Source organism: Symphalangus syndactylus, chromosome X, assembly GCF_028878055.3.
Source record: "Symphalangus syndactylus isolate Jambi chromosome X, NHGRI_mSymSyn1-v2.1_pri, whole genome shotgun sequence".
Lineage (NCBI taxonomy): Eukaryota > Metazoa > Chordata > Mammalia > Primates > Hylobatidae > Symphalangus > Symphalangus syndactylus.
The window spans coordinates 156,582,137-156,606,271 of NC_072447.2; the positions used below are offsets into that span (position 1 = coordinate 156,582,137).

The following is a 24,135-nucleotide window of genomic DNA, read 5'->3' on the forward strand; positions in this document are numbered from 1 at the left end:
CCCACTGGCCAGTATAAAGCGCCGTGACCCTCAGGTGACGCACCAGGGCTGGCTGCCGTCGGGGACAGGGCTTTCCATAGCCATGGCCCAGCAGTGGAGCCTCCAAAGGCTCGCAGGCCGCCATCCGCAGGACAGCTATGAGGACAGCACCCAGTCCAGCATCTTCACCTACACCAACAGCAACTCCACCAGAGGTGAGCCAGCAGGCCCGTGGAGGCTGGGTGGCTGCACTGGGGGCCACCGGCCACCCACCTGCCCCACCCAAGGGAATCTCTCTTCTGCACATCCCCACCAGCAGAGAAGGCTTTCTCCCATAGCTTTTCTGATGACATGAATTGGGGGGTCCTCTCCAAATCTTGAAGGACACCATAATATCGGATATGCATTCTCAAGCCACACAGGCTTCCCAGCCCCTTTGAGAATCCGCGGCCGGGGAAGAGTTTATGTGCTCTTTCTTTGTGGCCCGTAGATGAGTGTGTTCACTGCTAGCGAGTGACCTCTCATTCCACGGAGTCCCTCAGCTTCCTGGGGAAGAGCTGGGTCTGTCTTTACATTTGAAGCCAAAAGGAGGCAACGTACTGACACACCCAAGGGAGGGGGGAGGGTGGGGAAGACAGCAGCAGAGGGCAAGAAACTTCTAGAACTTCAGGGTCGGCAAAGGCTGTAGCAGTCATTTTGTCCAACTCCATGATGGGGCCACACGGCTTTTGGCTGCACACCTCTGGGGGAAGAGGCTGCATTGGCGCCCAGGGCCATCTTTCCATTTGGAGCAGTCCTGGGAGAGAGGGCTCAGGCCCAACAGAAAGCTGAAAGCTCTCATCAGGGCAGCCCGAGTTCTGCCATTGGGAGTTGCCCAATCCAAAAGTTTTGCACGCAGGCCCTCAAAGAAGCTGAGGACGACAGTGACCGCCCCACTCCTGACCCTCTCCCCGGGTCCCTCCTCCAAACCAAATTCCTTTGGTGCCTTCAAGAACATCGTGCAGGCCGGGCGCAGTGGCTCACTCCTGTAATCCCAGTACTTTGGGAGGCAGAGGCGGGCAGATGACGAGGTCAACAGATAAAGACCATCCTGTCCAACATACTGAAACCCCATCTCTACTAAAAATGCAAAAATTAGCTGGGCTTGGTGGCGCATGCCTGTAGTCTCAGCTACTCAGGAGGCCGAGGCAGGAGAATCACTTGAACCCGGGAGGTGGAGGTTGCAGTGAGCCGAGATCACGCCACTATGCTCCAGCCTGGCCACAGAGTGAGACTGTGTCTCAAAACAAAACAAAAAACAACATCGTGCAGGCTGTGGTTTCCAGAAGCCATGCCAGCTCCTTGGTTGCCAATAAATATCCCGCTGTGGGGTGGCCAGGACCGAGTGCCAATTAGTGACACAGTGCCCAGACCAAACCGGGTGAGGATCTTGCAGTTGACTTCAATATGACTGTGCCCGGAATTTCCTCGGTGGCAATGCAACAGTCTCTTCCTAGATGCCCCCAGACTTCATCAATGCATGATGCTTCAATGCACTCTTTTCAAATGTCAGGGTGGGTTTTTTTTTCCCCACAAAACTTCAAGCATCTACTAAAGTAGAGGGAAGAGTGTAATGAACCCCGGGACCCATCACTCAGCTTCCACGGTTTCATCTCATTTCATCTGTAACCCCTCCACTACCCTTTCTTCCTGATTCTTGGAAGCAAATCCAAGGCATCACACCCTTCCCTCTGTAAATCTTTACTATGTTCCTCTAGGAGAAAACGGCTCTTCTCAATACCTAACCACAAGTCATCATCACACCGACAAGTGTAACAATATTTCCTGAATAGCTTCAAATATCCTACTAGTGTTCAAAAAATGTCATACGTATTTTCAGTTTGCTTGAATCAGGGCTCAAATAAGGTCCACACATTCAGATTGATTGATACGCCTTTTGACTACCTTTGAATCTAGAGGCTCTCTTTCTATCTCCCTGCAATTTATTTGTGGAAGAAAGCAAGTCGTTCACGACGTAGCTTAACAGGCCCCTCTGACGTTGTTCTTATGATTTTTCTGTAAATCGGTAGTTGATCTGAGGATCTGACCAGAGGCAGGTTGGATTTGTTGGTGTGTTTTGGCAAGGAGAGTGTCTCTTTCCTGGGGTGTTGGCAGCTACCGAAACTCAATGCCCAGACCAATTAAACCACTGGGGATGGAGAACGACGGCATTCGGACACCTTACCCTGCCTTCACCTATTGGTGACCAAAACCGTAACATCTTCACAGGTCTTCTTACCCTGAGGGTATATGCCACTAGGTTGCGTAGTAAACCAGTGTGTTTCAAGTGCCTTAGAATAGTCCCTCTCTAAGTGATATGCCACTCAAGTGGATATGCATTTAGCTTCATTTCTTTTGTTGCTGATTTTCAGAGATTGTTCTGTAAATTTAAATTTTTATTTTATTTTATTTTACTTTTTCGAGACAGTCTTACTCTGTCGCCCAGGCTGGAGTGCAGTGGCACGATCTCAGCTCACTTTAACCTCCGCCTCCTGGGTTCAAGCCATTCTTCTGCCTCAGCCTCCCGAGGAGCTGGGACTACAGGTGCGAGCCACCACACCCAGCTAATTTTTTTTATTTTTAGTAGAGATGGGGTTTCACCATGTTGGCCAGGCTGGTCTCGAACTGCTGACCTCAAGTCATCTGCCGACCTCGGCTTCCCAAAGTGCTGGGATTACAGGTGTGAGCCACCGCCCCCGGCCACTTAAATTTTGTTTTATAATTATGTAATAAAACAGTTAAAAGTTTCAAATTAAAATCTAGAAAAGAAGGTGTATTTGAAGAAGTCTGGCTTCTCTGCGCCACCACCCCCCGCCCCTTCCCTATCTACCTGTATTTCTTTGAATCACTTTGCCTGGGAGTTGACTTTGATTCTCTTGCTCGTTGCTTCATGAAATCAGTTCCAGAACTTTCAGGAGGAAGGGGTAGGCCATGACACCAGCTCCAGTTACACTGGTGGCAGCTCCTGTCCCCTCCCCCACTGCTGCTGGGACCTGTTCTCTCCTTTGCCCCCTTGTCCCTGCACTGCCCAATTTGGACCTCAAGGGTTGCCAGGGAAGGGCACGAAGGGCACTGGCTGCCTTGTTTTCAGAGGTCGTAGCACCTAGGTTGCTCCAGCACCTTGCACTTGCCTGCAGGCCAGAGTGTCCCAAACCCTCCCAGTCTCAGCGGCTCTTCCCCAGTTCACCCGAGGTACTTCCCAGGGAAGAGCTGCCGACAGTTTGGGGGTTCTCTGTTCTTAAGTCCACCAGCAACCCCATTGCTCCCCTCTGCTTCCTTCTGCACGGAGACTGATGCCATGCAGGTCTTCAATTGTCAATGATCTGTCCCTACTGCTCATACTGGGGGTTCCTCGGGAGCCAGTGCCAAGTATCGGGATTGCAGACATTGCCTGTGGGTTTCCGGAAGCTCCTTGTGTTAGGAACAAATGGGGCCCGTGCACAGAGGGCAGCAGAGGCCTTGTGGGATCCAGCTGTGCTAGGGGTGAGATTTATCTGTCTCTCCTGGCTGTAGCCAGGAAATCCCCATTTTTCTTAAGCTAGCTTGAGCTGGGCTTTTCTAACACACAGCTAAAGAATCTCTTGATAAATCTTGGGACTCTCCATGAGGCCTTATATGGCAGCAGGTCTGTGGCTTGCAATCCCTTCAAGTAATCTGCCAAAAACAGTGTTATGACAAAGGTCTTTCCAACACAAAAGGTGTAGAGCCCTAGCAAACTCCTACAGAATAAAAAGGAGAAATAATTCGTTTGTAGTCCCAGCTACTTGGGAGGCCAAGGTGGGAGGATCACTTGAAGTCAGGAGTTCGAGACCAGCCTAGGCAACATAGCCAGACCCCATCTCTATAGAAATAAAAAAATTGCCATTGTGGTAATGCACGGCTGTAGTCCCAGATACTCGACAGGTTGAGGCAGGAGGATCCCTTGAGCCCAGGAGTTCCACGTTGCAGTGAGCTATGATTGTGCCACTGTACTCCAGCCTGGGTGCCAGAGCCAGACTCTATCTCTATTTTTTGTTGTTGTTTTTTTTTTGTTTTGAGACGGAGTCTTGTTCTGTCACCCCGGTTGGAGTGCAGTGGCGTGATCTCAGCTCACTGCAACCTCTGCTTCCTGGGTTCAAGTGATTCTCCCGCCTCAGCCTCCTGAGTAGCTGGGACTACAGGCGCCAGCCAGCACACCTGGCTAATTGTTTTTTGTACTTTTAGTAGAGACGGGGTTTCACCATGGCCAGGCTGGTTTTGAACTCCTGACCTCAAGTGATCCACCCCTTCGGCCTCCCAAAGTGCTGGGATTACAGGCGTGAGCCACCGCTCCCAGCCGACTGTATCTCTAAATATACAATAATGACAATCATAATCAGGACAGCAGTCATATTGGATTAGGGCCCACCCTAATGACCTCATTTAAACTTGATCATTTCTGTAAAGACCCTATCTCCGAAAGTGCTCACATTCTGAGGTATTGGAGTTAGGACTCCAACCTATGAATTTGGGTGGGACACAATTCAACTCATAACACATTCATTGATGAATTTCCTCATTCATTTATTTTCTGAGCATCTAGTGTATGCTGGACACTCTGTGAGGATGAATGAGTCACAGTCTCTGGTGAGAAAGACAAGGCTTACGCTTGTGTCTCAGTACTGGCTGCTATAAGAAATTACCAGGCTGTGCTCGGGGGCTCAGGCCTGCAATCACAGTACTTTGGGAGGACAAGGCAGGAGGATCTCTTGAGGTCAGGAGTTTGAGAACAGCCTGGTCAACACGGTGAAACCCCATGTCTACTAAAAGTACAAAAATTAGCTGGGTGTGGTGATGGGTGCCTGTAAATCCCAGCTACTACTCGGGAGGCTGAGGCAGGAGAATCGCTTGAACCCAGGAGGCGGAGGTTGCAGTGACCCGAGATCACATCACTGCACTCCAGCCTGGGTGACAGAGCAAGACTTTGTCTCAAAAAAAAGAAAAGAAAAGAAAAGAAAAGAACCAAAGAGAAATTACCATAGATTGGGTGGCTTTTAAATGACAAATTTATTTCTCACAGCTCTGGAGGCTGGAAGTCAGGGTGCTAGTGTGCTGGGCTCTGGCGAGGACCCTCTTCCTGACTGCAGATTGCCAACAACTCATTCTATCCTCACATGGTAGAAAGAGAGCTAGAGAGCACTCTAGAGACTCGTTTTTTTTTAAGTTTTAATTTAAAAAAAATTTTTTTACATGCCCAGGTTGGATTTGAACTCCTGGGCTCAAGCAACCCTCCTGCCTCAGCCTCCCAAAGTGCTGGGATTACAGGCATGAGCCACCATTCCCAGCTAATTTGGGCTGTTCCCAAAGGCTCAAGTGATCCTCCCACGTTGGCCTCCTGAGTAGCTGGGGCTACAGGCGTGAGCCACCATGCCCAGCTTCTAGGACCTCTTTTATAAGGCACTAATTCCATTCATGAGGGCCGCACTTGCTCTGCACACATGACCTAAATGACCTGCCAAAGGCCCCACCTCCTAATACCATCACCTTGGGGGTTGGGATTTCAACACAGGAATTTATGGGGGGCACGTAGATTCAGATCATCATGACAGTAACTCCTATATGTGACAGAAGGTGACAGAGGTGGGTAGTGGTCTTCCGCTCAAGGGGGTGAGTTGCCACTAGCTGGGGAATCTGGAAAGGCTTCTGGAAGGCAAATGCATATGAGCTGGGCTTTACACGAGGAAAGCGTTTGTCTACGGAAGGGCAGAGGACTCGGAGGTAGGAGGTGGGGCTGGGGCAAAGGGAAGAGGGGAGCAGGGAAGTGGGGTGACTGCACACTGGGAGTGGGGAATCAGATGAAGCAGACGATGAGGAGTTCTGTTAAGTTCAAGATGCCAGTGCCAGTGACCAGCAGGCGATGGTCTCTGGCTTGAGGGACAGGATGGAGGGGAGACCGTCTGAGGATGGACAAAGCTGGAGGGAAAGAGCCAACTGCAAAGGCAGGAGGGCGGGAGGGGGAGGGGAGAGGTGGGATCAGCACTGGTATAGACAGGTGGTGCTGCAGCCCAGCTCCTCTCTCTCCTCTGCCTCCTGCCCGCAGACCCCTTCGAAGGCCCGAATTACCACATCGCTCCCAGATGGGTGTACCACCTCACCAGTGTCTGGATGATCTTTGTGGTCATCGCATCCGTCTTCACAAATGGGCTTGTGCTGGCGGCCACCATGAAGTTCAAGAAGCTGCGCCACCCGCTGAACTGGATCCTGGTGAACCTGGCGATCGCTGACCTGGCAGAGACCATCATCGCCAGCACTATTAGCGTTGTGAACCAGATCTATGGCTACTTCGTGCTGGGCCACCCTATGTGTGTCCTGGAGGGCTACACCGTCTCCCTGTGTGGTAAGCCAGTCGGGCCCAGGCTCAGCGGAAACCACTCATTCACCCTGCAAGCCCCTCCGGCCACCTCATGATGACCTGGGCCCAGCTGCTCCTGTAGGTCTGTCTCCCTCCACATCTGTGCCTCACATCCTATACTGACGGGTTCTGGAGGCTTCCATCTGAACACTCACATTAAATTCAGCTCCCTTGAGTCAAACATACCCTGAGTTCCTACTCTTGAGTCAGGCTCTGCCCGGGGACAGCCAGTTTGGAGCTGCGGGGCTGGTGTGGGAGGAGACAGATATAGAGCTAGACGACCCCAGAACGGTAGGGGGGTGGAGACTCTGGGCACCCTGGACAGAACTCCCCTGCAATTAGGGATGCCTGCTCTTTCAGCTCACCAGCATCCTCTTTTCCCGGAGGAGACACAATTCCCAGATCCTCTCCCGATCCCCATCACTAATATCTCTGTGGGCCACTATTCCGCTCAGGTCAGGACACAGTGGCCGAGAGGTACCAGTGTGCCAGGCTCTGTGCTAAGGAGGGGGCCCTATACCCAGATGGCGACCACACAGCACCATCATCAGTCCTCTCAGACAAGAAGGGGCCTGGGGCAGGTGGTGGAGGAGCAGCTGGGAGCAGTTTGTGGTTCGAGTGGGTAGAGTGCCACCAAGCAGCCGTGGCTGCCAGACACGAGGTGGGCAGGCCCAGGTCTCAGAGGCCTCAGAGGTCACGCCCAGGAGCTGGGACTTTATTTCAGGAGGGGGAGACCCCACATCCAGCAGCAGCAGCTCCTGTTCTTGCCTCCCCACAACTCTTAGCAGCCTCCCCAACCCCACCCCCTGTCAGCTGCCTCAAATTGTACCCACGATGGCCCAGACCAGAGTGGGTGCTTGTCCAAGTCCTGGCACTACCCCGACAGTCTAGAAGGGGAGCCAAGGGAAGGTCAGGCAGAGAAGGTCCATCCCCAGGTCCAAGTGCTCTCTGCAGCAGGCATGGCCTCGATGGTCACACGGCCCTTCCCGAGTGCCCCCTGCATCTCCGCCCACGGCTGTCTCCCTTTCTGCCATGGTCTCCCGCTCACCCTTGCCTCTGCCCATGGTCTGTTCTTGGGTCAGTCAGGTGCCAAGCAGCCGGCACTTCCCCACCACTTTTGGTCCACAGATGCCCTTGGCCATGTGGGAAGCCTGTGGACCCCATCTTAGAGGAATATCTGCAAACGCATAAAACGAGACCCATAGGATTACGAAGGCAGCAAATTATATTGAAATACAGTTATCAAAGTATTAAACATTCATCAGTAACATAGTCTTTAGTTAAAAGCATTTATTGGCCAGGCTCGTGCCTGTAATCCCAGCACTTTGGGAGGCTGAGGTGGGAGGACTGCTTGCCTCCAGGAGTTTGAGACCAGCCTGGGCAACATAGTGAGACCTCTTCTGTATGACAAATAAAAACAGCTGGGTGTGGTGGCACACCAGTAGTCCCAGCTACTCAGGAGGCTCAGGCGGGAGGATGGCTTGAGCTCTGGAGGTCAAGGCTGCAGTGAGCTATGATGGCACCACTGCACTCAGCCTGGGCAACAGAGTGAGATTCTGTCTCAAAAAGTAAATAAAAATAAAAGCATGTATTAAACGCATTAGTGACACCACTCAGTACTAAGGTATTAAATAACAGGATCCCGCCTGACAACCACTGTTATTTCAGAGTAGTGATGAACATAAGTGATATTCGAACTGTCTGCCACCTCTATGAATTGACAGGAAAACATCTGTGTCCTCTCTTGCTGACCGAGTCACGGGTACTGCTAATACTGCCATGTTCATAACGGAAGGAAATGCCCAGTGTCTGTTCGAGGTTGGTGGAAAGAAAGATGTCATTTTTCCACCTCAGTCGGCGGAATCCTGAATTCTCTGTGCAGACGTTTGGGGTCTAAGCAGGAGAGGGGGAAGCTTTGCTTCCCACCTTTGCTTTGGCTCAAAGCCCTCATCTGTCTGCTCTCCCCATAGGGATCACAGGTCTCTGGTCCCTGGCCATCATTTCCTGGGAGAGATGGATGGTGGTCTGCAAGCCCTTTGGCAACGTGAGATTTGATGCCAAGCTGGCCATCGTGGGCATCGTCTTCTCCTGGGTCTGGGCTGCTGTGTGGACGGCCCCGCCCATCTTTGGTTGGAGCAGGTAAGGGTGCGAGGGCACGAGATGGATTGGGCAGGGTCAGACTCTGTGACCTTAAGGCAAATCACTTCCTTTCTCTGGGCCCCTCTGAGCGTGCAATGTCTATCAATGTATGAATGTGGCTGCAATGTAGGAATGGCCCTGTGGTCCCCGAACCTCTGGAAACATATTTGTCCCAAGCACCATCAGGTCACAGGAGCACACGGAGCTGAGGCCATGAGCACAGCTGTCAGTGAACGCACAGCTGTCAGTGAACGCACAGCGTGTTTGCATTCCAGGTCTCTTTCTTGCACATGCTGCCCCACCCCGCCCCCTACCTTTCAGGGGCTGCTTGGGTCATAGATCCACCTGGGCCTACAGAGCACATGTTCTGGCCAGGCCAAGCAAGTGGCTCAAATGTTTGATTGGGATGGACTGGATGGGACAGCATTTCACTGTTTCATCGACAAGCTTGTGAATAAGTTCTCGTGGTGTTTGGAGAGGGAATGTTCTTTCCTCCAGAACGTTCCACAATTCTAGGAAACAAACCTTGTGGAAGCCTGTCTCTGTCTCCCACCCTCCTCATGCCGCCATGCCCCACACAGCTGCCGGTTATCAAACATGTGTGGCGAGCTGACCCTGGTGGAGGCTCTCCCGCGGGTTATCTCATTTAATCCTCCAGGCCACCAAGTGAGCAGGGCCCTTTATTTCAGTCACGGCCTAGCTGACCTCAGATAAAAGACTCAGCTCTTCATGGGTGTTCTCAGAAGGTCAGGGCAAGACAGAACCTCACACTCCCTTCGTAAAGAGGGGGAGTGATTGGGAAGATGAAAATGTTCTGGAAGCAGATAGTGGAGATGGTTGCACGGCACTGTGAATGTACCATAGGTCATAATGGTACTTTTTTTTTTTGAGACAGGGTCTCACTGTGTCACCCAGGCTGGCACAGTGCAGTGGTGTAATTATGGCTCACTGCAGCCTCGACCTCCTGGGCTCAAGTGATCCTCCTACCTCAGCCTCCTGAGGAGCTGGGCCTACAGGTGCACCACTTCACCTGGCTAATTTTTTTTATTTTTTGTAGAGACAAGATCTCACTATGTGTTCCAGGCTCTAGTCTTGAATTCCTGGGCTCAAGCAATCCTCCTACCTCTGCCTCCAAATGTGCTGGGACTATAGGCACGAGCCATTGTGCCTGGCCTATAATGGCACATTTTACGTTATGTGTATTTTACCACAATTTTTAAAAGAGGAAAGGCATGACATCTAAAAACGGACAAGGATTTACCAAAATCCTACCCAACGGTTTCGTTTTGGGTTGATGAAAATGTTCTGGAAGCAGAGGTGGTGACTGCCACCGAACCGATCGCTTCAAATTGGGTAACCTCATGCAACGTGAATTTCACCTCAATTAAAAAAAACAAACCCCACCCGAGTTAGCACCATGCCTGGGCTGGGGGTCCTGGGTCACCCCACCCTGCATCAGGACTGGCTGCCGGCCCTTCTCTCCAGGTACTGGCCCCATGGCCTGAAGACTTCATGCGGCCCAGACGTGTTCAGCGGCAGCTCGTACCCCGGGGTGCAGTCTTACATGATTGTCCTCATGGTCACCTGCTGCATCACCCCACTCAGCATCATCGTGCTCTGCTACCTCCAAGTGTGGCTGGCCATCCGAGCGGTAAGCCCCCCAATTCCTCCTGGCCTCACCCCCGTCCTGCCCCTAAGCTGCTCTGCCCTCAAATCAGTCCACTGAGACTCCTAAACTATTTTTTCAAAAATCCCTAGAGAAGAGGATTCTACCGCTATAAGAAAATATTAAGATCCAGCGATGAGAATCAGGCGATTCCTTTGGGGCTGTACCAGTGCCTGCAGGTTCAGCCCCAGCCCCGTTGTCCTCAGCTCTGTGAGACGGGAAAGCACTGCTACTCCCTCCCTGGAGGAGTCCACTAGGGGAACAGAGGTGTGCCTTGCCCCGACCCTGGACAGTTCTCCCCGGGGTGGAAAGGCTGTCTTTCCCACAGAGTAGAGTGGAGCGGCCACATCAGCAAATGACACCTGCAAATCAAGGCGTGTTTTTATGAGGCTGCCACCAGAGTACCCTTGTCCCTTTCATAGGCTGTGGGGCTGACCAAGGAGTGGACCCGAGTGTGCCATTTGCCCCCCGACCCACTCTCCACCCTCCATGTCTGGCCCTCTGCCCTGGGAAGCTGATCCTGTCCACAGCCATCACCCCCCATCCCTAGCCTAGGTTACCACTGGGAGCCCTGCAGGAAGTCAGAGCAAGGGAGGAGAGCCAGGCTGGTTGTTTCTGTTAGCAGTGGGAGCCCTTTCAGGGTGCTGGCTTTCCTATATGAAGCTGCCTGTGCCCACAATTGGATGGGCATGCCTGCCAAGCTCTCTCTAGAGGAGTCTGTGAGCCTATGAAAGGCCCCCTCACCCCGCCACCTTGGGGTGAAGGCTCCCACAGGTACCCAACCATGGCTTGGGCTGTATTAGTCTGGGATGGTGGATCCCTAGCTCCAGAATGTGGCCCCAGCTCTGCTGTCTCGGCCGTCCCTGCATTCCAGCCCTCACACTCCCTCTCTCATCCCCACTCATCTGCCTGCCGTCAGTCCCTCATCCCTGGCAGGCGGTGGCTGGCCTCTGTGGCCTCCCCCACAGTGCCTCTGCCTGGAGGCCATTCGTCTCCTTCCTCTCAGCAGGTGTGAAGGAGCCACCCCACCACAGCTGCCCTCAGCTGCCTCACCATGAGTCCAGGGCAGGATTTAGTCCACAGAGTGGCCAACCTGGCCTAGGAAGCCTGAGGGAAGTGTATGCATTGCTCCGACACTCCCATCATGCATCCCAGCAGCCACTGCTTTCGCCTCCCCCGCCATCTCCATCTTGTTAGCTCCTTCATTCTCCACGCCCAGTGATCAACCAAATCAGGCCTCCATGCTCAGGCCTGAGCGCAGAACAGGACAGTCTGTTAAGGGATCAGGTGAAGCAAAGGAGCTTGTTAAATCCAGCTCTGGGGTCATCTTAGGACACGCCTAGCTACGTGCCACCTCCAATTCTAGAAGAACTCCCCCGGGGCCAGCCTGAGGCCGCCATGTCCGCCTGGGGCCGGCTGTGCTCCACTCAGGGCTGGAAGCTGGCTGCTGGGCTCCTCTCCTCCTCCCCACAACTCCCTATGCCTGGGTCACCTGCCTCTTGCTGCCCCCCAACTCCCAACTCACTGTCCCTGTCTCCCTCAGGTGGCAAAGCAGCAGAAAGAGTCTGAATCCACCCAGAAGGCAGAGAAGGAAGTGACGCGCATGGTGGTGGTGATGGTCCTGGCATTCTGCTTCTGCTGGGGACCATACGCCTTCTTCGCATGCTTTGCTGCTGCCAACCCTGGCTACCCCTTCCACCCTTTGATGGCTGCCCTGCCAGCGTTCTTTGCCAAAAGTGCCACTATCTACAACCCTGTTATCTATGTCTTTATGAACCGGCAGGTAAGCAACACCATCAGCAGATCCCACTCAAAATACCGTGTGCCCTAGAAGGGTGCAGTGATGGCCCCACCTGGAATCATGTCTCTGATAACAAGCCCGTGGAGCATCTGGGGGACCCTCCAGGGAAATGACCGGGAAAGGCTCAGCATGTGACCCAGCCCCAGCCAGTACTCCAGCTGGCCCTTAGCAGAAGGCTTAGGTGTGCCCTCTGGAATCCTTCAAAGTCTCGGCCTGAGGGTGGCATTTCCCAAAGCGTCTGTGTGCCGTGTGTTCTTCCCTTCCGGTGGCCCCAGAACTATGGCTGCCGAGCTTCAGGGGCTCTCCTGGCGTTCAGACGCTCTAGGAGTTGGTGAGCCCTAGGTACATCCACCCTAGGTGTGCCCCTCTTCTGTTCAGACTCGACCCTTCTCAACCTTCATCTCTCCATTTTCAAACCATAACCTCTGGAATTTGTCTTCCTATAAGAACAAAAGCCGGCCCTCCTTGGCTACACTGACCAAGAGTTCAAGAGCTTTCACGAGTTCGTGGGTTAGTTCAGGGGGGACGTGCTGTGGTCCTGCCCAGAGGCAGTCTCCTCAGCCGGCATATTGGGCCTCAGCAGCAAGCTGCTCACACACCTAAATCCCCCCACCTCTGTAGGTTACAGGCTTCATTAAAGCACAGCTGTGATGTGACTTGATGATGGCCAGAAAGGTGTGCAGAGGCCTCCCACTTCACCAGGCCCAGTCCGTCCCTTCCACTGGGCTCTTCCCTGCTTCTCCATCTTAGAGCCACTCAACGGCTCCAGCCCCTTTGGCTCAGCTTTGACTCACACAAGCCAAGTCTGCAGAGTTCATTCAGGGTTCATTCTCTCTGGTAACTTTTAAACAGTAAGTAGGACCAGGCCTGCAGTGGATTTCCGGGAACTCGCTGTCGCACACTGATGCCCGGAGTGTAGTTCTATCCCTGACGCCCGTTTCCTGACTTTCATGAGGGTCTTTTTCAGGTTTCTGGAATCCTAAACTATCTTGCCAAGTACTGTCTTTACTGGATTATTTCCATTCTCCCTTCCAGAACTCCCCCTCCTAGACAGATGTCCGCACTTCTGGACCTCACCAGGCCTCGAACTTTGCTTTTACCCTTTCCACATAATTATCCTGTCCTGCCACATTCTGAGAGAATTTTCTGGAACGCAGTTCCATGAAGACAGCAAATTCTGCTCAGGACAGAGTCTGGCACACAGTGTGTGCTCAAGCAGCAGCTGCTGAATGGATTCCTCAGCCCTATCTCCCAGCTCTTCAGCCGAGCTGATTCTGCTGTTTGTCCCGTTTCCTATGTTATTAATTTCAACCATCATATTTTTTATTTTGAGAGTTTTGATGCTAGAGGGAGTTAGAGCTAGTCAAGGGTAGGCCTGAAATATTTAGAAAATGCCTTTGGTCTGGGTCCTCAAAGCATTGTGGTTACTTCAGTGATGACACAGGACATGATTTGAGACATTCATATGGCCCAGATCTCTTTGGGGTGAAGCAGCAAAGACAGACCCCTCCTGGTACCGGAAGACGCTTGGCTGGAGAGATGACGTAGAGGCTAGATTGTCATTACCTAGGCCTCACCTTGCCCCAGATCCACGGACTGGAAAAAACATGACAACCACATGCCTTTTCATTAGCATTCCTCTGAGCCGCTCACCAGACAGTCTGGGGACAGGTCACCACTGTGCCTTAGCTGTCACTGTGGATGAGTGTCGTGGGGCTGCCGTCACAAACTACCACAAACTCAGTGGCTTCAAACCACAGAAATGGATTCTCTCAGGGTTCTGGAAATCTTGAGTCTGAAATCGGGGTGTTGGCAAATGGGAAGGTTCCCTATGGAGGCCGAGAGGCAGAGGCAGCTGCAGGGCTGCTGGCAGTCCTTGGCGTTCCTTGACTCCAAGGTGTGTCGCCCCAGTCTCTGCCTTCATCTTCACGTGGCCTTCTTCCCTCTGTCTGCGTGTCCGTGTCCAAGCGTTCCTTTTCTTATCAGGACACCAGTCATTCGATTAGGACCCACCCTGCCCCAGTGTGACCTCGTCTTAACCTGAACACATCTTTTGGGGGACACACTTCAACCCTGTGTAGTCACCATCAACTGCTAAGTCAGATGACATCCCCGCGTGTGAGGGAGAAATAATCCAAGCCTTCCTCCATCCCCCATGGGATTCGGAATGGGTGAAGGGAAGGCTCGGGCACGTACATTCAGCACAGTGCTCCACCCTTCCCTGCTCTGCTCAATAACACTTTCTGTCCTTCCAGTTTCGAAACTGCATCTTGCAGCTTTTTGGGAAGAAGGTTGATGATGGCTCTGAACTCTCCAGCGCCTCCAAAACGGAGGTCTCATCTGTATCCTCGGTATCGCCTGCGTGAGGTCTGCCTCCTACCCATCCCGCCCACCGGGGCTTTGGCCACCTCTCCTTTCCCCCTCCTTCTCCATCCCTGTGAAATAAATGTAATTTATCTTTGCCAAAACCAACAAAGTCACAGAGGCTTTCACTGCAGTGTGGGACCACCTGAGCCTCTGCGTGTGCAGGCACTGGGTCTCGAGAGGGTGCAAGGGGGATAAAGAGGAGAGGGCGCTTCATAGACTTTAAGTTTTCCCGAGCCTCATGTCTACCGATGGCGTGAAAGGATCCTGGCAAAATGGAAGTGTGAGGCAGGTGGGCGTCTATATCCATTTCACCAGGCTGATGGTTACATAATCGGCAAGCAAGAGCTGTGGAGGGCTTGCTGGATGCCCTCAACACCCAGGAGGAGGGAGGGAGCTAGCAAGCTAAGGCAGGTGGCCCTCCTGGCCCCTTAAGGTCCATCTGCTGGAGGCCCAGAGTCCTTGGAGTACAGTCTACACCTGGAGGGGACCCATTCCTGCCAGTCTGTGGCAGGGATGGCATGCCACCTCTGCCAGGCCGGGACCCCAAGCCCGATCAGCATCAGCGTGGTGCAAGCGCACAGGCGTGAGCTGATCAGTGACGAGGGGCAGGTACACAAGGTGGAGACAAAGACCAAGAGGACGGTTGCCAGTGAGAGGAGCAGACCCATGAACTTGAACAACATCTGCGGGGGACGGCTTTGGAGGTGCTCCGCTGCCTCCAGTTGGGTGACTTGCTGTAGCATCTCCAGCTTGGATATTCGGCTCTTGAAGGTCTCCATGATCTCCTGCAGGAGACGAAAATGCACGCACCAGAAGTCAGCACAGAGCTGTGGTCGTTTATTGAGTTCTTAGGGGTGAGCAGAAAGCACTGTGGGGTGGGTATTCGAGGAGGGAAGCAGAGAGCCTAGAGCACATTCAGGGCAGAGGGGAGGGCGCAGGCTCTCCAGCAACGGGGAAAGCTTCATCTGACCCGGCTGCACTCCGCCATCCACTGTCTCCCAAAGCTGAGGACCTGGTCAAGACACAGCTACCCAGAGACGGGGGTGGGCGCTATGGGAATGGAAAAGTGAGGAGAGGGAAGCCAGGTCTAAGGAGGGGTCCTGAGAGGGCACTCCCTACACCTGCAGCCGCAGCAGAAGCAGCTCCACCCCAGATCTCCCGAGTCAGAGGTTCACGGGGGAGCACTGCAGCACCAGAGTGGCCAAAGCAGCTAAGCCAGATGGTGGGAAGCAGAGCGTGAGTGTAAAGATCAGATGCTGCTAGCTCTGAAACAAACATGTGTGGCCATTCAACCCTCAGGAGCGGGCAGCTCGAGGACCCGTGTCTTGCTTTGGTTTGGGGGTATCAGAATGGATTCGCTCATCCCTCCAGTCTTCTCACAAGGCTCCCCCAGGAGGTTCTCACCCATATTTCCTTGGCTCTCTCATACGATAGATAGGCCATTCTCTCTTCGCTGCAGGCCAGATTGTATTGGAGGTTGTAAATCTCATTCAGCTGTCCCTGCAGGCGACCATTCACCTGTTCTTCCATCAGTGCTTGTCTTGGGAGCAAAAGAGAAAGTAAGATTCCTTCAGTGCCTCGCCCAGAGCTCATGCCAACAGCGAGCGGTCCTGACCTAGACTAGATTCGGGTTCAGCTTCTGCCTTCCTCCTCCCTCCCCAGGCTCTAGGGAAAGCCTGTCTCCCACTCCAGGTCTGCCTGGGAACACCCCAAACACAACGCCAGCCACACGCACACCAACTCAGTAAATTTACTAAAAACCATTGAAATGTAGTTAAAATGGTGCATTTTATAATATGTAAATTATATCTCAGTAGAGCTGTTAAAAAACCACAAGCAGGCCAGGTGCAGTGGTTCACAGTTGCAATCCCAGCCCTTTGGGAGGCCAAGGCAAGGGGATTCTTTGAGGCCACGAGGAATTCAAGACCAGTCTGCGCAATACAGTGAGACCCTGTCTCTACAAAAAAAAAATTTTAATTATCTAGGTGTGGTGGCATGCGCCTGTAGTCTCAGCTACTCTGGAGGCTGAGGCAGGAGGACCTCTTGAGTCCAGGAGTTCGAGGCTGCAGTCAGCTGCCATCATGGCACTGCACTCCAGCCTGGGCAGCAGAGTGAGACCCCATCTCTAAAAGAAAATAATCGCTACCTGTTGTGTATATAATTATATAAGTAGTAAAAGTATAAAACCATGCATGGAAAAGATAAGCACCCAAATGAGAATGGCGAGGCCAGTATAGCGAGGCCAGAATAGCAAGGAAGGGAGATGGTGCTGGAAAGGGGTAATGAGGGCTTCAACGGAATATGTTAAAGTTTTATTTCCTAAAAAAATAAGATTTGAAGTGAATGTGGCAAATGTTAAGATTTCAGAAAGCTGGGGCTGTTAATTATGTTATCCTGTACATTTTCCCTTTGCTTGAAATACTTCATAATTTAAAAACTTCTACGAAGTTCCCCTTTCGGCACCACAAAGAACAGGCCAGAAGGACAGAGGCCAGGTGGCCAGTGAGGGGGCTCTGGCACCACCGCTTACGTAGAAGAGAGAAGGCACCGGAGAGTGATGGAACCCATAGACTGGCAGGGCTGCCGCCCCAGGAGGCCCAGGAGGGTGGCGGCAGGCCTCAGGTGCAGGAGGTCTAAACGGTGGTGCTGACAGAGACGGGGAAAACAGTGACGACTTCTATTCGGTCCCACTCCAAGGACTTGACCAACACCCACACGGAGAAATCCCTTGGGCACTGAATAAGCTGACAGCTCATTTGTTGAAAGCCAATTTGTCAAAAGCTGGTTCCTTGCAGCATTTCAAGGAATATTCCATTTGTCTCTGCCCCAGGTCCCTGTTAAGAAGAGAGTCGGTGGACAACATGGACTAGGCTACCGCTCACAGAGAGGGGGAGTGGGTCGGCAGGATGGTCAACCCGAAAATAGATTCCTCATTACTGTCTTTCCATTTACATGAATGATGTAGCTGCGAGAACATTCAAGATTTTAACTGTCCTCGGGAATATGAAGTCAATCTTCATCAATGTATTGGTAAAGATACATGAAGATATTCTTCAATGCATTCTTGAAGAGCCTATTCAGATGTTAGTAAACAATATTTTCGTAAGGATATTCTCTCAGTCTCCCCTTCTCTGTGGCCCCCATCTCCTGGCCCTCTGGCAGCCGCGCTCCCTACTCTTCCTTGGTCAAGGACCCCTCTCTCTCCACCTCCTACAGTCACAGAGGCAAATGGACAACTCTGGAGAATGCTCTTATGAAGACAAAACAATGACCAGTCGACCCAGACACCCTCAAGACAGACCAAAGGTGTTAAGACCACCCTCTCCAACACAAAGTGTTCTAAACTTTATTTTTTTTTCAAAATAGTGCTTTGTTTTGTTTTGTTTTGTTTTTGAGACGGATCTCCTTCTGTTTGCCCAGGCTGGAGCGCAGTGGCACGATCTTGGCTTGCCGCAACCTCCGCCTCCCGGGTTCAAGTGATTTTCCTGCCTCGGCCTCCTGAGTAGCTGGGACTACAGGTATGCGCCATCATGCCTGGCTAATTTTTTGTATTTTTAGTAGAGACAGGGTTTCACCATGTTGGCCAGGCTGGTCTCCAACTCCTGACCTCAGGTGACCCACCTGCCTCGGCCTCCCAAAGTGCTGGGATTACAGGCGTGAGCCATTGGGCCCAGCCAGAAAGAGTATATTCTTGATCATTTCTGAGAATTTGCTTTTGGCAAATTGAGCTAGAGCCTAATCATGGCCTGCAACTTGGAGGAAACGTCTGAGATGAAGAAACAGCTGTAGGAGGGGTCAATAGCCCGGGTGCAATCGGTACATGTGGCTGGGATGGATGAGCTCGCTCTGAGCAACTGTGCCAAAGCAAGGGGCCCTGGGGAGCTGGGGGAAGAGCCAACAAAACAGAAGCCAAAGTGGGAGGAAAATCGCCAGGACGGCTCACACAGGAATCCAGAGGATGTAGGGATACAGTGGAAAGGTTGAACATACATGTAACTGGGGCCTTAGAAGGGGAGAAATGAGAGACTAGGGCAGAATCACTATTTGAAAATATAATGGCTGAAAATGTCCAAAATTGACAAAAGACATCAAGCCATAAACCCAAGTGGCAATGCGAAGCCCAAGCAGGATGAATGCAAAGAAAATCACACCAAGGGGAGGGTCAGCGGCACAAAAGAGAAGAGAGAAAGAAAATCACACCAAACGTCATCATAGCAAAACCACTAAACAACAAAGAAAAACAGAAGATCTTAAAAGGAGCCTGAGGAAAACAAAACTGTGATCCGAGGAGCAACAAGAAGACTGGCAGCTGCCTTTTCAACAGAAACCATGGAAGTAAGAAGGGAATGATTTGTTCAAAATGCTTATTATTTCCAAAAATTAAGCGCCAACTTAGAATTCTATGTCCAGCAAAAAATATCCTTCAGGGCTGGGCGTGGTGGCTCACGCCTGTAATCCCAGCACTTTGGGAGGCCGAGGCAGGCGGATCACGAGGTCAGGAGTTCAAGACCAGCCTGGCCAACATGGTGAAACCCCGTCTCTACTAAAGATAGGAAAATTAGCCGGGCATGGTGGCACATGCCCGTAATCCCAGCTACTCAGGAGGCTGAGGCAGGGGAATCGCTTGAACCTGGGAGGCAGAGGTTGCAGTGAGCCAAGATCTCACCATTGCACTCCAAGCTGGGCGACAGGATGAGACTCCATCTCACAAAAAAAAAGAAAAAAAAAAATCCTTCAGAAATAAAAAGGAATGATGGCATGTGTGAGGCAATAAGGTGACAGTGACTGCATATTTAACATTGTGGACTTGTTTTAAAACATTTTTGGTATGGCATTTAGGCTATGTTAACAAAATGATCCATATTTCAGGTTCACACTGAAATATTTACAGATGAACTGATATAATGTCTGTGCTTTGCTTCAACACAATAAGAATGAGAGGAACCAGTTCAGAGAACAGATCAGACCTTAGGTCAGACCTCCTCAGAGATCCAAAGATGCAGCATGCTCTGACATGGAGGAGAAGTCGGGGGAAAAATGGAAGTTCTTGTGCCTTCAAGTTAACACGACCCAAAAGCCTGCAACAAAGGCCTAAGCAGATCCCTTGAGGAAAGTCAGCCCGAGACTGGGTCCCTGGGGCTGAGAGGTCACAGAGCAACACCGAAGCCTCTAGTAACCATAGCCTGTTATCTCCGAGCCTTGTCTGAAAGCGAAACATACCAGGACATTCTTGGGACAGAGGAGCTAGGGTCTGGATGCCCTCAAGGACCTGGTGTCCAGAAGGGAAAGAAAAGCATGGAGACCTGGCATATTCACTTCAGGGCATTTTCAATATGACAAGAGAAGCTATAAGAAAATTTCGCGACTGCCCACTTGTGGATACAGCCAGAAATACAAAGCAAGAGTGAAAGTTTTGCGTACTCGGCACCTGAGCAGCTTCTTTTTTATTCAATTTTTATTGAGGTAAATTTCATGTAACATAAAATGAATTATTTTAAGGTGAACAATTCAGTGGCATTTAGCACATGTGGTGTTGTGCAACCACCATGGCTATTAATAGTTCCAGCACATTGGCCGGCTGCAGTCACGCCTGTAATCCCAGCACTTTGGGAGGCCGAGGTAGGCAGATCACGAGGTCAAGAGATCAAGACCATCCTGGCCAACATGGTGAAACCCCGTCTCTACTAAAAATACAAAAAGTAGCTGGGCGTGGTGGTGCGCACCTGTAGTCCCAGCTACTTTGGAGGCTGAGGCGGGAGAATCGCTTGAACCTGGGAGGCAGAGGTTGCAGTGAGCCGAGATCATGTCACTGCACTCCAGCCTGGCAACAGAGCGAGACTCTTGTCTCAAAAAAAAAAAAAAAATTGTTCCAAGACATTTTCATCACCCCCCTCGAAAAAATACTATTTAGCAGTCACTCCCCATTCCCCATCACCCCAGTCCCTGGCAACTACCAATCCGCTTTCTGACTTGAGTAGCTTCTTATCTCTGAACCTCTACCAGCAATTTCTGAATGAGAGATGGACAAGATCATCAGATATGTGGAGACGGTCCTAGAGAAGCTGCTAGAAAATGACAGACAACCAGAGTAAGGGGTAGTGGGGCACTGTAATGCTTTGGAGAGGAGAGGGCAGCAGGAATGACAAACCCAGGAGGCATTGACTCAGGGAAAGAAGAGGAAGGCAGGGTCAGGTTGAGATCTTGGCCAAATCCCTGAGCTCATCAACCTAGGGTACTCCATTGATGAATTTATCGAGAGTCATTGGCCGGGAGTGGTGGCTCACGCCTGTCATCACAGCACTTTGGGAGGCCAAGGCAGGTGGATCATTTGAGATTAGGAGTTGGAGACCAGCCTGGTTAACATCATGAAACCCCGTCTCTACTAAAAAATACAAAAATTAGCTGGGCGTAGTGGTGCATGCCTGTAATCTCAGCTACTCAGGAGGCTGAGACAGGAGAATCACTTGAATCCGGGACACAGAGGTTGCAGTGAGCTGAGATCGAGCCACTGCACTCCCTCCAGCCTGGGCAACAGAGAAAGACACCATCTCAAAAAAAAAAAGCCATCAACAACTTTCTTTCTTTCTTTCTTTCTCTTTCTTTCTTTCTCTTTCTTTCTTTCTTTCTCTTTCTTTCCTTCTTTCTTCCTTCTCTTTCTCTTTCTTTTTCTTTCTTTCTTTTTTTTTTTTTTGAGACAAGGTCTCACTCTGTCCTCTATCACCCAGGCTGGAGTACAGTGGCACAATCATACCTCACTGCAACATAAAACTCTCGGGCTCAAGCGATCCTCCTGTCTCAGCCTCCCATGTAGCAGGGACTACAGGCATGTGCCACCAAGTCCGGTTAATACTTTTAAATTTTTTTGCAGAGATATGGGCTCACTTTGTTACCCAAGCTGGTCTCAAACTCCTGGACTCAAGCAATCCTCCTGCCTCGACCTCCCAAAGCACTGGGATTACAGCCATAAGCCACCACATCTGGCCCAATTTTTCTTTACGATCTTTCAAGGACTTAGTTTGCAGATAGGAAGCAGAAAGGAATTGTACATTCAGTTCCATCAGCATCTACTTGGGGCTTACACACAAGCATTAATTAATTCTCACAACAGTTCCAACAATAGTGGGATCATTATTACCTCCGTGTTACAGTGTGGAAACTGAGGATTGCAAACTTGAAGCACCTTGTCCAAGGTAATTCAGTAAATACCTGGCAGAGAGGAGGCTGGGCCAGGCCTAAATCCAGAATCAGCCCTCCTGACCCTGCCCTGATGTTCCCAAGACACAGCAGATAGAGTTCTGACATACATGGAGGAGGGAGGCAGCCCAGAGGGCGAGCTGGGTCCCTTCAGGAAGGGAGGAAAAGAAGCATCCAGACTGATCCACGAAACAGGTACTCACAGAACAGCCATCATGTGCCAACATGTCTTTGGGCAGTCACTTAGACACAGTGGCCGACCTGAATGTGCTGATATTTTGACGGGAACAATACAACACAAATGAACACCTACACAAGGGAGAGCAGTTTAGGCGGTGAGTGCTGCGAGAAAGGAAAAAGTAGGGGAGTGACAAAGACTGGTCCGGAGTATATAAAGAGCTCTGACAACTCAACAATAAAAAGGCAATCCAAGTTGAAAACAAGCCAAAGACTTGTTGGCTGATAAGCACACGAAAAGGGGTTCAGCATCATTAATCATGAGAGACAGGGTCACACCCACTAGTTTCACGGGCTAGGATAGTGGTTCTCAACCAGGAGCGATTTGCCGCCCCGCCCCGCCAAGGGACATCTGGCAATCTCTGGAGAGACATTTCTGGTTGTTACAAATAGGTGGGGCACAGCAGGCTAAAATTGCCCCCCTAGGCTGGGCACGGTGGCTCACATCTGTAACCCCAGCATTCTGTGAGGCTGTGGTGGGCAGGTTGCCTGAGCTCAGGAGATCGAGACCACCCTGGGCAACAGGGTGAAACCCCGTCTCTATTAAAAATACAAAAATTTAGCTGGGTGTGGTGGCACGTGCTTGTAGTCCCAGCTACTTGGGAGGCTGAGGCAGGAGAATTGCTTGAACCCCGGAGGCGGAGGTTGCAGTGAGCCAAGATCATGCCACTGCACTCCAGCCTGGGTGACAGAGCGAGACTCTGTCTTAAAAAAAAAAAAAAAAAGCCACCCCGCAAAAGATATCTATGTCATAATCCTTGGAAACTGTGAATGTTACCTTCTATGACCAAAAGAGGGGGCTTTCCAGAAGTGGTGAGTTTAAGGGTGTTGAGATGCAAAGATTATCCTAGATTATCCTGGTGGCCCTAAATGCAATCACATGTATGAGAGAGAGGCAAAAGGACATTAGACACGCACAGACGAGAATGTCATGTGAAGACAGAACACAGGTTTGAAGATGCTGCCCTTCAGGACTGGAATGATGTGGCCACGAAATTAAGGAATTTGGCAGCCACCAGAAACTGGAAGAGGCAAAGATCAGTTTGTTCCCTAGAGCCTCCAATGACAGTGTGTCCTCGCCTGATTTCAGCCCAGTGAAACTGATTTCAGCCTTCTAGCCTCCAGGACTGTGAGAGAATAACTTTCTGTTATTTTAAGCCATGAAGTTGGGGGCAATTTGTCACGGCAGCATCAGGTAATTAATTCACGGCACCACTGGCATCAAGTAAGTGGAGACCAGGGATGCTGCTCATCATCCTAGAATGTACAGGACAGCCCCGCACAACAGAGAATCATCTGGGCCAAAATGTCGACAGTGCCAAGGTTGACAGAACATGGGCTAGGGTGATGAAATTTTGGAGTCTAATTTCACCAAGTTGTGGGTGAACTTAAGAGGCTGAAATTTAAAAGACTGATCTTGCCAAACGTTGGCAACTGGAACTCTTATACACTCCTAGCAGGACTGTAAAATGGTATAACCATGTCGGAAAACAGTTCCTCTTTTTTTTTCTTTTTCTTTTTTTTTTTTTTTTTGAGATGGAGTTTCACTCGTTGCCCAGGCTGGAGTGCAATGGCACGATCTCGGCTCACCGCAACCTCCGCCTCCTGAGTTCAAGCGATTCTCCTGCGTCAGCCTCCCGAGTAGCTGGGATTACAGGCATGTGCCACCACGCCTGGCTAATTTTGTATTTTTAGTAGAGACAGGGTTTACTCCATGTTGGTCAGGCTGGTCTCGAACTCCCGACCTCAGGTGATCCACCCGCCTCAGCCTCCCAAAGTGCTGGGATTACAGGGCTGAGCCACCGCGCCCAGCCTTCCTCTTTCTTAAAAGGCTAAGCATACTGCTATGGTGTACACGTCCCCCCCAAAACTCATGTTGAAATTTAATGGCCATGTGATGGTGTTAAGGGGTGGGACTGGTAAGAGGCGATTAATATTAATATTGTTATCGTGAAAGTTTGGCCCCCGCTCGCTCTCTCACGCCCTCTTGCCCTTCTGCCTTCTGCCATAGGATGATGTAGTACACAGGTCCTCACCAGCTGCCAGCGCCTTGACATTGAACTTCCTTTCTTTATAAACTACCCAGCCTGAGGTACTCTGTTACAGCAACAGAAAGTGGGACTAAGACACATAACACTTCTCTGTTATCTAGCAATTCCATATATGAAAGCATATGTTCACAGAAAGACTTGGGTGAGAACGTTCATAGCAGCTTTATTCAGTTGCCCCAACTGGCAGCGGACCAGGGCATAAGCAACCTGCGGCGTCTCCATGCGATGGAAGCCTGCCAAGCAATACGAAGCCATGAGCTGCTCACTCAGACAGCTTGGGTGGATCTCAAAA

General features: G+C 51.2%; 2 protein-coding genes across 4 annotated transcripts in view; one reads left to right on the top strand and one right to left on the bottom strand.

The window, feature by feature from the left end:
* Positions 1-15,180, top strand: OPN1MW3 (opsin 1, medium wave sensitive 3). Its single transcript, XM_055267352.1, has 6 exons — positions 1-194; positions 6,077-6,373; positions 8,359-8,527; positions 10,013-10,178; positions 11,737-11,976; positions 14,250-15,180. The coding sequence occupies exons 1-6, from the start codon at positions 83-85 to the stop codon at positions 14,358-14,360; spliced, it is 1,095 nt and encodes a 364-aa protein (XP_055123327.1). The 5' UTR covers positions 1-82; the 3' UTR covers positions 14,361-15,180.
* LOC129475223 (testis-specific protein TEX28-like) overlaps positions 14,677-24,135 on the bottom strand; it is a 24,452-nt gene continuing 14,993 nt past the window's right edge. For all 3 annotated transcript variants that reach the window (XM_055267349.2, XM_055267348.2, XM_055267351.2), the window contains exons 4-5: positions 15,766-15,901; positions 14,677-15,146 (exon numbers count right to left, since the gene is read on the bottom strand). In XM_055267349.2, the coding sequence (XP_055123324.1) occupies positions 14,790-15,146; positions 15,766-15,901 (493 nt within the window). In that variant the 3' untranslated portion in view covers positions 14,677-14,789. The remainder of the gene's footprint in view (positions 15,147-15,765; positions 15,902-24,135) is intronic.

Excerpts from the sequence above, each read along its gene's own strand:
- OPN1MW3 (XM_055267352.1), top strand. The coding sequence starts at position 83 with ATGGCCCAGCAGTGGAGCCTCCAAAGGCTCGCAGGCCGCCATCCGCAG. Across the intron at positions 6,374-8,358 it reads CTACACCGTCTCCCTGTGTG|GGATCACAGGTCTCTGGTCC; the intron begins GTAAGCCAGTCG and ends CTCTCCCCATAG. Across the intron at positions 10,179-11,736 it reads TGTGGCTGGCCATCCGAGCG|GTGGCAAAGCAGCAGAAAGA; the intron begins GTAAGCCCCCCA and ends TGTCTCCCTCAG.